Genomic DNA, 15,606 nt, shown 5'->3' with positions numbered 1-15,606 from the left:
GTTGTCCCTGGAGGAAGAGGGGTTTCCAGATTCCTCTCCCCCCCCCTCCCCCGCCTGTGGGGGGGGCCTGGGATAAGGTGTGTCCATGCCCCGGCCGCCCAGGTCAGATGCTCCTTCTGCTTAGGCTCAGCTCCAATGACCCGAGGTTGGCGGAGCTGCGCTCCTCCAGGCGGGGAGGCTCGGAGATGGCGGAGCAGCTGCGGGAGCTGACGCGGCTGCTGGAGGCCAAGGACTACCAGTCCCGGATGGCAGGTGTGGGGCGGCTCCTTGAGCACTGCCAGGCCAAGCCGGAGCTCATCACCGCCAACCTGGTCCAGGTGAGCGCTGCCTCCCCCGCCCTCCCTGCCCGTCTCTCCTCATGGGTGCACCTTCAATTTGGAAATCTCTGAACGGGGTTAGACGTTGGCCAGACCCCTCAGGGTAAAGGGAGCCCAACAAGCATTTGCTAGCCAGTTGCCTTGGTAACGCTCTAAGACGACTTGGAAGTGGCTGGAGGGATGAGGGCACTGCCTCTTACCAGGCACCTGACCAGGGACCACTCAGAGGTGTCCCGGCATCTCTCAGCCTCTTGGAGATTTGTGGGGGAGGAGGGCAGAAGTGAAGGTGCCATGGCCAAGAGCACTACCGGTCTAGCTGTGTGCGTGACGTTTCGGGGCAGAGCAGGTAGCTGGCCAGGAGACTGGGCCAGGATGGGCGAGGAGCAGGCACAGGCTGGAAACCAGAACAGGTGCCTGCTTCTTCCAGGAGCAAGGCTGCTGACAGCCGAGCCTCATGGCGAGTGGCTGAGACACAGGCATGGAGGCAGCAGGCTGGGCTTCCTTCCTTCCTGGCTGTGATCTGGGCGAGTGATTTCACCTCTCTCAGCCTCCGTTTTTTTGTTGTTTTTTTTAAAAATATATATTTTATTGATTTTTTACAGAGAGGAAGGGAGAGGGATAGAGAGTTAGAAACATTGATGGAAGAGAAACATCGATCAGCTGCCTCCTGCACACCCCCTACTGGGGATGTGCCCACAGCAACCAAGGTACATGCCCTTGACCAGAATCGAACCCAGGATCCTTGAGTCCGCAGGCTGACGCTCTATCCACTGAGCCAAACTGGTTTTGGCTCAGTTTTTGTTTTTAATGGTGAAGCAAGGAGGAGAACACATGCCTGCCGGGCTGTGAAGATCATTCCAGGAAAGAGAGAGAGAGGGCACCTGACGAGATGCTCTCAAACTGGGCACACGAGTGCTCCATGTGGGGTCCTTCTTCCCTCCTGCACGCCCCCGCCCCTTTGAGGAGGCGCACTCTGAGCTCTGGCCCTGGTTGGATGACGCCTGTCAGGGCCGCGGGGGCCGCCCTGCCGAGGTGGGTGGCTGGGCGCTGGGACTCCTGCCCGCCCGGTTCCCACGGGCTCTTGGCTTCTGTTCTCTCCATAGGTGTTCGATGCGTTCACACCACGGCTTCAGGATTCCAACAGGAAAGTGAACCAGTGGGCGCTGGAGGCCCTCACCAAGATGATCCCCCTCCTCGGGGAGAGCTTGCACCCCATGCTGCTCTCCATCGTCGTTGCCATCGCGGACAACCTCAACTCCAAGAACCCGGGGATCTATGCTGCCGCTGTGTCTGCCCTGGATGCCATGGTCGAGAGTCTGGGTGAGCCTCCTGCCGGGGTCCCGCGTGGCTCTGGGCAGCTGGCTCCGCCCCGACTGCCACCCTGGGCTGGGCCCATCCTTCCTTCTTGGCAATCGGCGGAGTGGAGAAAGGCACGGGTTTAGCGTTTTCCCCGAGGCTGGGTAGGGCGCGGGCCGGTGGCCCAGGGCCTGTGAGGTGCTTAGTTGGCAGAGTTTCCATGTCCCATCCGCCTGCGGGTCTCAGAGGGTGAAGCTGGGGGAGATGTGAGGGTGATGCAGACTTGCCTCCTTTAGCACGCGCGACGTAAACGACTCGCCCAAGGCCGGCTGGGTCTGGAAGGAAGCACGGGTCAGGATTGCCAGGAAGGAGCCGGGCAGAGCTGTCAAGCATTGTCTCAGTTGTAGCTGGGGTAGCAGAGAATGCGGCCTGGATGGGGACCAGGCGGATGGATGCTGGTGAGACCGCAGGGCGAGCCTGTTGGAGAGGACCAAGCTGATGGGCAGGTGGCCTGGAGGGCTGGCCACCCTGGTTGGCTGGTGCAGGAGGCAGGCCAGGGTCCCACGGGCTTTTTATTTTTATTTTTAATATATTTATTGATTTTTTACAGAGAGGAAGAGAGAGGGATAGAGAGTTAGAAATATCAATGAGAGAGAAACATCGACCAGCTGCCTCCTGCACACCCCCTACCGGGATGTGCCCGCAACCAATGTACATGCCCTTGACCAGAATCGAACCTGGGACTCTTCAGTCCACAGACCGATGCTCTATCCACTGAGCCAAACCGGTTTCGGCTCCTACGGGCTTTTTGAGGGTAAAATAGCTGAGAGCTGCCTTTTAACAACACTGTTTGGGGCCAGAGCTTCGGGTGTGAGGGGTTTGGTGTGAGGGGTGGGGAGTGACATTGGAGTGCGGTTGGGGGAGGAATGAAAAGAAAAGGTGGAAGGACCTATGGGAGAGACATCAGGAAAGGCAGGCGCTTCCCAGTTCCCAGGGGGCTTTGCGGTATCACATCTTGGTCCTTGAACAGCAGGTGGCATTTTGGTGCATAGACTGCGGTTCTCAGTCCCTTTTAGAGTACTTGAAGGTGCTATTTAGTGCACCTGGTACACAGGCTGACGTGCAAGGTCAAAACTCCCAGGGTATGCGAGAATGTAGTTCACACTTAGACTTGTGTCCCAGCCAGGAGTGGAGCCGTGAGTTTCCGCAAGCCAATCTCGTCGTGATGCAAGGGAGCGTGGGATCCAGGAACCGTTGCTGTTTGCCCGTTGCTTGCTGTTTGTTCTGATGAGCCCAGAGCGATGTCCCCTCCTTAGCACCCGACCGTGAGGCTGGCACCTAGCCTGGCCCACACCCTCCCCCCGCCTCACCCTCACAGCCTAGCTTGAGCCCAGCTCCGTGTCCTTGGCTGGAGCCTCCAGAAGAAGTTTCAGTTACAAATCAAACGCCTGTCCCGGCCCTCCTCCGCCTCTCAGGTTCATAAATATTGTCAATTTCCCCCCTTCATCTCGGAGGGGATTTATGATTTGCTGGGTTTGTTGCTGTAGAACAAATAATATAAATCCAGCCCTAAATTATGGCTTGTTCTCAGGGCTGCTGTGGGTAAGTGAGATTGCTGTTGCCAATAACCGAGGCTCTTGGTAAATCATCGCGGGCCCTGGGATTTATTGGGAAAACCTACACCAAGCAAAACGGGCTTTAGCTGTTTGGAGAGGAAAGCACCCTTGTCTGGGGAGAGGAGATTTAACTCTTCCTTTCCGGGCTTGCCATGGGGCTGCCAGTTTCTGGCTGCAGAAGCTAGTGTCTCACATTGTCCCAAGACTCAGGTCCCCTCTCCTTGGGGCCCTGCCATCAGCACCCGAGCCGGGGACCTGGGGATGGTCTGCTTTTGGGAGCTGACCACACCTGGAGGCAGGTTGCAGTTCCCAGGAGGACACCTAGAATCCTCATTTCCGCCGGCGACAGGGTGTCCCCACGTGTGGCTGACGGTGCCCCCTCTGGCCCATCAGCGCGGGGACTGGGTGCAGGGAGCCTGGAAGCAGGAGGGAGCGGAGCTGTCTTCCTCTCTGCTCCTTGGGTTGGGGCTAGGCTGGACTGGAATGGGGTTGGCCTTGGAGGGATGGAGGAGTCCAGGAAATCCCTGGCACAGGCTCCCGTGGGTCAGGTCCCACATGAACAGGTATGGCCTGGGCGCTCCGGGCCACATGGCTTTGCTGTGAGCCGTACCCTGTCCGCCCCACCAGCAGCATGGGTTTTGGGAGAAATATTCACTAGTGATGAGCTGAGCTCTGTATCCACCCAGGTCAGACCTGCGGGATTTAGGTTGCCAACAAGAACTCATCTGTGCCAACAGTAGACACACTCTTCCCGGGAGGGGTTCTCATGCCGGGAATGGCCACGCCTGGTCTGCAGAGGGTGAAATGGAGGCGGTAACTAAACTTCCCCCTGGTCCAGGGCTTTGGTGGTAGAGGCAGGGATGGGGCAGGTGGGACAGAAGAGAAGGGGTGCAAATCTTCCTTCCCACGTCACCCAGGCTGAGCCTGGTGGCCCTGGTGGTTCGGGGGAGAGGGTGGGAGGGGGGTGGACCCTCGGCACTCTCCTGGGAGTGGCTCGGAGCCCTTTGAGCAGAGCGGGCTCTCACCCAAGCCTGGTCATTCTGTCCCAGAAAGGATTCTGCGCCCCGAGCCGCAGAGGATCTGTGCAATGCTGAGAAGTACTTAAATGTGAAAAGTCACAAAGCAACAGCTCAACAGGCTGCATTCACTTCCTGCTCTGGCGGGCCCAGGGGGTCGGGAGCACAGCCATGCTGGGGGGCTGGCCTCGTGGGCTGCTGCTTAAGACCCCTCTTCATTCTGGAAGTCAGTAATCAGGGTGACTCATCAGTCACCCCATCTCTTCTAGCTTTTAGGTTTTTTTGGGGGACAGGAGGTATGTTGGTTACAGAGCAGGTGGGATTTCCGTCCCTTCTCGCTTTTGAGGAGATGGCGAGGAAGGAGACACATTGCTCCTTCTGATTTTAGGGGCATTAGTCCAAGTACCAAAACAGTTCCCGAGCCGACTGGCGGGTGCTTTGGGCTCAGTAAGCACCAGCAGCTGACAGCTCACCTGCTTCCGGTCAGACCCCCACATTCAGGCTTCTGAGCGCCCAACGTCCCATTCACTCCCCGCAGCCCCTGGCCAGTGCTGCCGAGAGCAGATGAGCTCGGAAATGGGTGGCTTCAGATCTACTTTGGCTGTTTTTCTCTCTGACTGGAAACCTTGTATAAGTCATGTGACCAACATGATAGTGTTCATGGAATTTACAGACCCGTCCACGGTGTCCCTCCATCCACCAACCGCCCGAGGACATACCTTACCCTCCGTTGTCTGCGTGCACTCAGAGTTCCCCGTTAGAAACCATCATGTAAGCACAGTTCCGACTTCGCGTCTTTCATTCAACACGACCCGGTTTCCCCATGCCATTATGCAGTCTTTCTAGTTAATTTAAAAATATAAAGTGTACTTCCCACCGCCATAAACGTATACTTATTAATTATTGAGGCAATAAAAATGCAAAGCATCCGGAGGGGAAAAAAACCCTCACTTACAGTCCCAGCTCCTAAAATAAACCATCGTTAATGCTTGGCACTTTCCATTATAGATATTTTTCTGGGCCTGTTTGTATACATGGCTGTGATTACATTACACATTTGAATCTGACTTTTTTTTTAAAGACAAAGCATGAGCATTTACATATCATTACACGCTTGAGTCACTGCTACATCAAAGCTTACATTTTCTGTTGAGGTGGCTCATACCGGTTTTTCCTTGTGACGGACGGACTTAGTTTTAGCAGCCGCAGGGAAGTGGGCTGTGTGACATCGTCACTTACTGAGCTCATTGCATTGTGACATCATACCAGCTTATGGTCAGGAGTCCAGTTTGATTCCAGTTTCTGCTGCTGCTGTTCATATGCCACCATGTTTTTTGTATACTTCCTTTTTTTTTTAAAAAAAAAACACACATTTTTATTGGTTTCAGAGAGGAAGGAAGATGGAGAGAGAGATAGAAGCATCATTGATAAGATCCATCAATTGGTTGCCTCTTGCACACCCTCCCCATCCCCCCCCTGGAGACCCTGAAACCCATGCATGTGCCCTGACCAGGAATCAAACGGTGACCTCCTAGTTCATAGGTCGACGCTCAACCACTGAGCCACGCCGGCCGGAAGGCAAGCATTTGCTCAGCACCTGTGTGTGCCAGGCGCCTGGGCCCATGCTCTGGAGTAGGTGTCCGTGGGTCGTGCATTTTTAAGTATTCCCTATGTTCTCTCTTCTTCCCTGCTGTGGGAGGCCATGGCAGTGGCCCGGAGGGGGAGGCCCAGCTGCACCCAGAGAATGTCCTGGGCTGTGTTGTGAGGAGACAGCACGGAGGGAGGAGTCCTTGTCCTCAGAGGGGAGCTCGCGGCTGATGATGGGGTAGGGGGAGAGGAATGGGGGAAATAGAAACACCCGCACACAATAATGCAGGTGGTGACAAAAAACTTACACAATCACGGCTTTACCGAGCGAGACACCGAGACCACTTCTCTCTCTCTCTCTCTCTCTTTTTAAAATATATTTTATTGATTTTTTACAGAGAGGAAGAGAGAGGGATAGAGAGTTAGAAACATCAATGAGAGAGAATCATCTACCAGCTGCCTCTGGCACACCCCCTACTGGGGATGTGCCCTCAACCAAGGTACATGCCCTTGACCGGAATCGAATCTGGGACTCTTCAGTCCGCAGGCCGACACTCTATCCACTGAGCCAAACCGGTTTCGGCCCGAGACCACTTCTCACAAACTGCAATATTCTCTCTTACCACCCAGCGTGAATTATTTTCACGACTCTTGTCTTAGGGAGAGAGCTTTTGGAAGCAGCAGAGAGTACATTTCCTCCTCTCTCTACCTTACGAGTCTCAGGTAGAGAGCCAGGGAAACAGGAATTAGCTCTTGGAATGGCTACCTGGTGGAAAAAGAAAGCTTTGGTTGCATACCAGTGTGCACGCGGAGCCTCCGTGCCGAGCTACGGCAGGAACTCAGAGAAGGTGCAACTCGCCTGGAAAGACTCCCTCCGGCAGGTCCCTAAATGCTGTCCCCTGTGGAGAGAAATCTGGCCTTGAGCTGGTCAGCTCTGGGGTCGCAGGACGTACTGGCCGGGCTCCGCTCTGGTAGCGCCGCTCACCTCCCAGGCCCCACAGCCACATCCCTGAAAAGTGCCTTTTGTTACTGGTCCCACCTCCCCTTGGATCCTGCTGTGACTGCTGTGGTCGCAAAACCCTGGGGGCCGGGAGTGCCGGCTGCCTCCAGGGTCTGTGCAGAGGCAGCCGGAGGCGAAGGACACTGGTCCGACCGTGTGTATTTTCCAGATCAGGGTCCCTTCCTTGAGCGAGGGGACTTCCTCACCTTACGTGTCTTTGTGAGGAATGAGGGTTTCAAGTTCAATCGTTGGAGAAGCCAGGAGACATCGCCAGCATGGGGAAGAACGGGCAGCTTCCAAACTCAGTCTCTGTGGGGCCCTGCGGGAGCTGACGTTAGGATAAGGTGACCGGACGTCCCGCTTTTGGCGGGACAGTCCCGCTTTTGAACAATTTGTCCCACATCCCCGCCAAAAGCGGGATGTCTGGCCACCTTACTTTAGAAACACGTCAGAGCAGCTGAAACCGGTTTGGCTCAGTGGTAGAGCGTTGATCTGCGGACTGAAAGGTCCCAGGTTCGATTCCGGTCAAGGGCATGTACTGTACTTGAATTGCAGGCACATCCCCAGTAGGGGGTGTGCAAGAGGCAGCTGGTCGATGTTTCTCTCTCATCGACGTTTCTAGCTCTCTCTATCTCTCCCTTCCTCTCTGTAAAAAATCAATAAAATATATTAAAGAAAAAAAGAAAAGAAACAGGTCAGAGCAGGCCGGAGACCCGCCTCTTTATCCCGAAACACCGCCTCCCAGCCCCTGGGATGGTACCGCCAGTGCTTCTTCTCTGTCGTCACAGAGGGCCCGCCCAGGGCCTCTTCCCCACGTGGATGCTGTGTGTGTGTGGGGGGTGCCTGGCGCCCTGGCTCAGGCCACAGCATAATGGCCACGGCCACGCCCCTCTCTTTCAGACGGCCTCTGCCTCCTGCAGACGTTGGCTGGGCGGGTGCGCTTCCTCAGTGGCCGCGCCGTGCTTGACGTCACAGACCGCCTGCCAGGTGAGCACCCCCAGACATGCCCCCCCCCCCGTCAGTCTCTGTGCTCCTCCCTAGACCAGAAGTAATTCCAGACCATTTACACTTTTTGATAATTTGGTGTTTAAAGATAACCCCTAGCCGAAACCGGTTTGGCTCAGTGGATAGAGCATCAGCCTGCCGACTGAAAGGTGCCAGGTTCGATTCTGGTCAAGGGCATGTACCTTGGTTGCGGGCACATCACCAGTAGGGGGTGTGCAAGAGGCAGCTGATCGATAATTCTCTCTCATCGATATTTCTAGTTCTCTATCCTTCTCTCTTCCTCTCTGTAAAAAACCAATAAAAAATTAAAAGAAAAAGAATAAAGATAACTCCTACATGGCCAGGATATGGTGTTTGCATTTGGTCAGAATGAAGCAGGTTGGAATATAACTGAAGCAGTTCCTTCGGAGACCACAATGCTTTCTTCCTCTCCACCACAGCCCTTTGGGTACCAGGTCCCCATCACTTCCTCTGCCCCCCTTCTCCCCAGCCCTCCTGCCTGGTTTCAGGTGCCTCTAAGAGCACATCCCCCCTGTGCCCGCCTCCCTCTGCTGGCCCAGCTGGCGCCTCACGGCATCGGGCCCTGGGGAGCTCAGCACATGCAGCCTGACTACGGGCATCGTGCCACCTCCTCCACTGCTCCTGGCCTCACTGCTTGCCTGGTTTCATTACCCCAGTGACCTCAGAGTGGCCTCTAACCTTCCATCCAGGTGCCAGGCCTTCCCCAAGTAGGCGAGGCGGGTGAGGCAGGGCTGGGGCCATGTGCAGCCACAGTGCGATGCTGTGGGAGCCCGGGGGTGAGACCTGGGCCACGTAACCAGACCAGCCTGGGTACCACACAGGGAACCCTTTCTGTTGCTCCAAATCCGTACTTTCTGGGGAAAAGCCTTCCTGTTCTTGTATTGGTCACTTATGGGGCCCAGAGGTCAGTGCGCACCCCAATTTAGATGACCTGTTTACTATATATATCCCTCTTCTCCCTGCAAAGCAAGAGTTTCTGAGTAGCTCTTCTGTGAACTAGGTGCCAGTCAGGAACACAGGAGGAATTCCAATCCACACTGGCTTGGACTAATAATAGTGCAGCTTAACACCCGTAAATCTTTGGCTAATTACTTTAGCTGCCTTTTAAGCTTACATTTAATGGGGGTTTCTTCCTATTGGTGACTCCCAGAGGGCCACTGCCAGTCTCTGCCAGCTTGAGGGACGCATCCATCAGCCAGGTGCCCCCCTCCCGGTACCCGAGGAGTGGGAGCTCCTGTGGGGATTGATGTTTCCTTTGGTGTGTGTGCATGTGTGTGCATGTGTGCGTGTGTGCGTGTGTGTGTGTGTGTGTGTGTGTGTGTGTGTGTGTGGACCGCCCCCACCCCCCTTTGGGGGAAGCAGGGGGCCCTGCCTGGGCCTGGTTCTTGGGGAAGTTCTCACCCTCATTTGCAGGTGGAGAGTTAGGAAACGTTTGAGTCTAGGTGTTCAGAGCAGGTAGCTGGTTGTCCGGTGAGGTTTGGCCTCCAGACCCTGGGAAGGCCAGGTGGGGCTGTTTTATTACTTTCCGGGACTTCTCCCTTGAGTACAAGTTTTCTCTGTTTTTTTGTGACGTCTCATCAGTGATAATGAGGATTTAAGCGTTACTATATAGTAGCATTTGTCACCTGCCTACCTATGTCAGCACTTCACACACATGTATTACCTAATCTAACAATCACAAGAGGTTGGTTCAGGATTATGATCTTTCCTGGCGAGGGAACGGGCTCAGAAAGCTTGGGCGGCTTTCTCAAGCTCCCACAAGCCAGCACAGAGCAGAGGCAGGACAGAATCGGTGTGCCCGCCTCTTCCTCGCTCCTGGGCTGCTGGGACCCCAGCACTTTGCCTTTGCCTGCCCCTCCCTCAATTAAAAAAAAATTTAAAATGTTGTTTTATGACCATTTGGGATAAACACAAATACACACCAGGCTGCATATCTTCAAATTTCCTTCTTCTCATTTTATTTTAATTAATTAATTTATATATTTTAAAAAAACATATTTTATTGATTTTTTTTTTTTTTTACAGAGAGGAAGGGAGAGGGATAGAGAGTTAGAAACATCGATGAGAGAGAAACATCCATTAGCTGCCTCCTGCACACCTTTCCCTGGGATGTGCCCCCAAGCAAGGTACATGCCCTTGACCGGAATCGAACCCGGGACCCTTCAGTCCTACAGGCTGATGCTCTATCCACTGAGCCAAACCGGTTTCGGCTCCTTCTTCTCATTTTAAAGGAAATTAAAATACGTTCCTGGGCCCATAACTGTGTGAGGCTCGGTGCTGTGCCTCAGGCATCCGTCGGCCCGGGCCTCGGTGGAGTGACCTTTCCTCTCTCCTCCTCACAGGACTGGTGGCCTCGGTGTACCCCCGGAGGCCGCAGGCCGTGGAGCGCCACGTCCTTCCGGTCCTCTGGCACCTCCTGACCGACGTGATGGGGGCCGGGGTGCAGCCCGGGCGCGGGGGGAGCGTCCGGGCCGTGGTGTGCCGGCTGGCCCGCTGCCTCCAGCAGCACCTGGGCCCCCGGCTGCAGGCCCTGGCCGCCGGGCAGCCCCAGCGCGTCCTCCAGGCCCTGCAGGCGCTCCTGGCCACGGAGTCCCGGTGAGGCGGCCCCGGCCACCGGCGGAGGGATGGCACCCACAGCACCCGTCCCTGCCAGCTGGACTGGAGACGGATCCGAACTAGGCGATCCTTATTTTGTATCTTATTTTACGTGTATGATGGCAGCATCGCCCGGCCTGCTTCCCTTAGCGTTCCAGATGTACATGGTATATTTTGAAGTAGAAATAAAAGAGCGACTTATTTTTCTAAGGTTTTTCTTGTCTTCCGCTCTTTGAACCTCAGAGAATTTTTCAGTACTAACCAGGTTTGTGGCAAACAGAACAAAACATGAGCGCAGCAACCCGGATAATACCGAGACAGGGAAGGAGGGAGAAAAGTGCAGCACAGGCCCCCGCGGGGCAGGCCATTTTGGGATGTAGCCCCCACCCCCCCGCCCCAGTCTTTGAGCAGATGGACAGCCCCCACCCCAGTCCCGGGACCCTGAGCTGGTCATTCCATCCCAGTCCGTGTGCAGTGGCCTGATGGGAGGTGAGTGTGACAAACAGCCCTGGGAGTGGACGGACGCTGTGCTTCTGCCTTGCAAATGCTCTGTGCGGCGTCGGTGGGTCCTAGGGGAGCCTGCTCATGACATCTGTCCAGCTGCTCCTGGAGAGGCAAGGAGAGTGTGACATGTGCATTCCTGAAGGGACCTCCTGGCTCCTTTTTTAATATATATATATTTTATTGATTTTGTACAGAGAGGAAGGGAGAGAGATAGAGAGTTAGAAACATCGATGAGAGAGAGTCATTGATCAGCTGCCTCTTGCACACCCCCTACCGGGGATGTGCCCGCAACCAAGGTACATGCCCTTGACCGGAATCGAACCTGGGACCTTTCAGTCCCCAAGCCGACGCTCTATCCATTGAGCCAAACCGGTTTCGGCCTCCTGGCTCCTTCTGAAGTAGATGATGCTTTTGCACTGGAAGCGCATCAGTGAGAGCACCTGGAGCATCCGGCTCCACGCGGTAGGCGGGGCCCCATGAGGCTCCAGGATGGCGCAGGTTCCCCCAGTTGGGCTGGATGGTGGAGCTGGAAGGTGTGTTGGATCAGGGGGGCCAGGACGTGAGGAAGCAGGGAAGGTGCTGCCCCCGGATGGGGCAGCCAGAGAAATGGCGTCCCGGAGGTGAGAGGGGGCCGTCCGGGGCTTGGCCTCTGGACACGGGAGGAGCGGCTCTGCCTGGACGAGGTTCGGTGGCAGGTGAACAGTGGTGTGACCAGGAAGAATTGGGGCTCAGGGCATCAGCAAAGACACATGGGCAGTATGGTCTCAGTCCCGGTCAAGGAGCCCAGGACAACAGCAACTCGCGGGGGCAGGTCACGGGGTCAGCACTGAGGCCCCACCTGACGCAGGGCGGAGTGCCACTGTTCTGGGCAGACAGTCCCCCCAGCAGGCCGGGAAGCCCCCACTAGACTCACCTCTGTGTTTCTCAACCCTGTGGGTGCCCCGGCTAAGGGGGCCACTTTCCCAGGTGTAACTAGGCAGCGCCTTACCCCCCCCCCCCCCCAAATGCCCTGTGGTGAGCATGCGCACCACACAGCCATCCTGGGGTTTTAATAGGCAGCTTGAGTGTGACTTTGGGTAATTTAGCCCCAATGTGAGCACTTCTCACCTAATTGTGGCCCCAGCGGGGGCTTCCTGGCCTCCAGGGCCCTTGGTTGGTTCCACCTGAACCGGGTTGAAGGCCTGCTGGACCGGGAGCCATCAGAGACGCTCTCGGGGCTGATTGTAAGCATTGGCTTTATTTTTACATCATGTCATTGGTTTTGTTTGCTGGAGCCTGAGCACGCTTTTTGGGTTTGGTCAAAAGATTGAATTTTCTGCTTGTCAAGATCCTAGGACCTAGCAGAACATTCCGGGGCCTTTGAGAAGGGTAGGGGCTCAGGGACAGAGTCAGGCAGGGATTTCGAAGGCAGAGGTTAATTAAGCTCAAGGTCATTGCCCTGACTCCCTGCGTTCCTGGCCTGTCTTCCAAGTACATTTTCAAACCCCAAGCTTCCCGTCCCCCGTGCTCTGTACCCACCCCCGAAGGGAAGGTGTTTAAGACAACTGGAAACAGCTGAAAGGCAAACAATACTGCTTTGCCTGGTCCTGTTTTCCTTCATTATTTCAGGTTTCAATCTCATCCCAGGCACCCTGGGCTCTGGGTGAAGTCAGTGCCAGCAAGACTGAGGCTAATGGGGCTGGCCGATGTGGCTCAGTGGTTGAGCATCTGACCTATGAACCAGGAGGTCACAGTTTGATTCCTGGTCAGGGCACATGTCCAGGCACAATCCCCAGTGTGGGGTGTGCAGAAGGCAGCTGCTTGAATGATTCTCTCTCATCATTGATGTTTCTCTCTCTCTCCCTTCCTCTCTGAAATATATAAATAATATAAATATAAATATAAATATAAATATAAATATAAATATAAATATAAATATAAATATAAATATAAATGATGAGGCTAATGGAAGGCCAGTGGTGGGGAATCTAGATTGGCCTGGGAGCCAGGGTGGGTTTGAGCGGAGCCACCACTCCTGGCTTGGTTGTGTGTGAGGCCAGAAGCCCTACTTACCTGAGATGCTCTGACCTCAGATGCAGGTGGGCCTGGGGGGGCAAGCACAGCACAGTGTAACATGGGCTAGAACAGGCTCAGAACACTGACTTTATGGCAGTTCAACAGGACCTTTGACGTAGGGCTACTGACCAATAGGCTGTCTCTGAACAGCTCGCCTTGGGAGATGGGGTGGGTGCTGGCAGCATGCAGGCCTTCCAGCAGATGGTCAATTGACAAACGTGTTGACATTTATCATTCACTGCACCAGCTCCCCTGATACACGCAAAACACTGGTTTATTTAAAAAAGAAAAGAAAAAAAAGAATGTATTTCCCAAAATCCCTTTCATTCACGGTGTAGGCTTCAGGAGGCACATCTTGCCAAACACACGCTCTTCACAATGAAAGAAAAGTGGTTTGCCTGCTCTGCCTGCTCCAGCCACGTGGATCGTGTTAGGTTCTGAGCTGGGTGTGGGATGCGAGGAAGGAAAATAGTTGCTGCTTACAGTAAACAACCGCTCAGACCCACGCTGTGGAGGGAAGGTGCAGTTCATTTTCAAGATTGTATTCATACTTGCAAAGAGCTGTCACGGCTCCGCCAGAATATTATATTTGCTTGTTTCCTCCAGGAGTCCTTCTGACGGAACCGGGAAATTGTGCTTCCCCCGGGGTTGAACTGTCTGCTGTGAGACCTACGTATTGATGGAGAGCTGGCTGAGGGCCTGACTCCCCCGGCTGGGGGCGGAGGAGGAGGGGGCGGGTGTCATACACCTCAAAAAGGAGCTGGCCCAAATAAGAATAGGGGTGCATTATGCACCCCTTCAATGACTCTCCTATGCTGGGCTCCCTTTTGTCTTTATAAACAACATTCTTTCTTGGTTTCCAACTCTGTGAAGAAAAAGTGCCGACTCTTGAGTCCCCCAAAGGGTTGGGTTCATGGCTTAATTAATTAAAAAAGACAGAATGAACCCCAAAACCTGCCCTCCCATTTCCCTTGAGCACAGGAAGTGGACTGGGCCCGGCAAGGCTGAGGTCCTTGGTGGGCGGGTAAGGGTGACCCACTTGGGAAGCGGTGGGACTGGGATCGTCCTGGCTGCCAGCTGTGCTCTCCAAGGCAGAAGCCAAAGGCTCAAAACCGAGCTGATGCCACCCACACAAGCGGTCCGCTGTGGTGGACTTAATTTCTTTTGTCCAGAGTCTAATTCGCAAATAACCTGGGCTAACTCTGGTAGTTGGGATGGTGGCCCACCTGCTCCTGTGCCAGCTTGGTCCTGCTTCCCCTTTCACCTTTCCTGTCTCACAGCCCCTGGGCTTTGGCACCCCCTCCTCACAGGCCCTGGGGAAGCTGACAGGGTTCTTGAAGCCTGTGGGTCCTTGTGCAACATGATATCTACAGGAGCTCCTTGTCCCGCTGCCTGAGCCTGGAGGCTCCTGGGACCTCTCATGACATCACACCTGGGGACACACGGTGCCCAGCACTGGCCTGGCACAAGTGGGTGCTCGGTAATTGCAGGGGGTGAGGAGGCATGAACTGCGCTACAGCTGATGGCAGGAATGCTGCCCACAGCTCTCAAAGCGTGGGTGTTGGCTGCTGCTCACCAGCCTAGCTCGGGGGAGGGGCAGCCCTTCATCGCAGAGAGCCTCCCACCAGGCACAAGGACGGGGGCCAGAATGGGTCATTCCAGACTCTTCCAGGGCGTTCTCTCTGATGCTGACCCCTCCATGGTATAACATGCTGCCCGGCTCCCGGCTGCCCACCGTAGCTCCCATTGGGCAGCCAGGTGCTCAGGCCCCACTGACACCCTCAGGCCAGCCCCAAACCTCTAAGACAAGGCCCTTTTGGGGGTGAGGGGGTGATGGAGGGGGGGGTGGACACACAGACTCTGGCTCCTGCTTCTATCCTGGTGCTAGTCACTAGACTTTTTATTGCCTGCACGCTGTATCCCCGTTTTCTCAGCCATGTCCCTGTCTAGTCTCCTTGCAGCTGGGGTTCTGCTCTGTTTCTTCCAGGACTCGGGGAGTCCTGGCCCTAAATCCTGGCACAGGGTGGGCTCCACTTTCTGTCCAGTCCTCTGGCCTGGGAGCTGGGTCTCTCCACACGGCCGGCTTCCTGCGTGCCCAGCCGACCCAGCCCCCACCCCCCACCCCCGCCTCGTTACCCCGCTGCAGGCCTGGCGCTGCAGGTAGACTGCCCGGCTCTCTATCCTAAACCTGATGTTCTCACACGCTTACCTCAGCCCGGCCCTGCCTGGCAGCTGGACGTCCTCCCATTTCCTGTAGTTCCCAGGGTCCGCCCACAGGCTCCGGCGTTTGGCTGGGCCCCAGGACCCGCCCTGCTGCCTGAGCTCTGCCCTGAGGATTAGGGCTGCTTCCAGGAAAGCATGAGCTGCATGAGCTGGGCGGGGCGGCACAGACATTCCCAGCAGGGGGTCCGGGGTGGCCCCTCTGGGTAGTTCCATCACTGTTCCTGGGGGCCTTTGAAGAGTTGATCCCTGTCACCCCTATTTTAATAGCTGGACAAGTCAGGGTGAGATTCATTTACTCGGACTCATGGCCTACCCTGAGGTCACAGCTTAGTCCCCAGGACCCAGGTGAACATGTTCTTGGGTCATGATCT

General features: G+C 55.4%; 1 protein-coding gene across 1 annotated transcript in view; it reads left to right on the top strand.

Annotated features, from left to right (window-relative positions):
• Positions 1–10,651, top strand: part of TOGARAM2 (TOG array regulator of axonemal microtubules 2) — a gene marked incomplete at its 5' end in the record, with an annotated part of 32,621 nt that extends 21,970 nt beyond the window's left edge. Inside the window, 4 exons of the mRNA XM_084900948.1 lie at positions 125–317; positions 1,421–1,637; positions 7,733–7,819; positions 10,201–10,651. Coding sequence (XP_084757074.1) covers positions 125–317; positions 1,421–1,637; positions 7,733–7,819; positions 10,201–10,457 — 754 coding nt within the window. The 3' untranslated portion in view covers positions 10,458–10,651. The remainder of the gene's footprint in view (positions 1–124; positions 318–1,420; positions 1,638–7,732; positions 7,820–10,200) is intronic.
• Between the last annotated feature and the right edge of the window lie 4,955 nt (positions 10,652–15,606).

The sequence above is a fragment of the Pipistrellus hanaki genome, assembly GCF_964339955.1.
Source record: "Pipistrellus hanaki genome assembly, chromosome: 12".
Lineage (NCBI taxonomy): Eukaryota > Metazoa > Chordata > Mammalia > Chiroptera > Vespertilionidae > Pipistrellus > Pipistrellus hanaki.
This window is presented reverse-complemented; position numbering and strand designations above follow the sequence as displayed.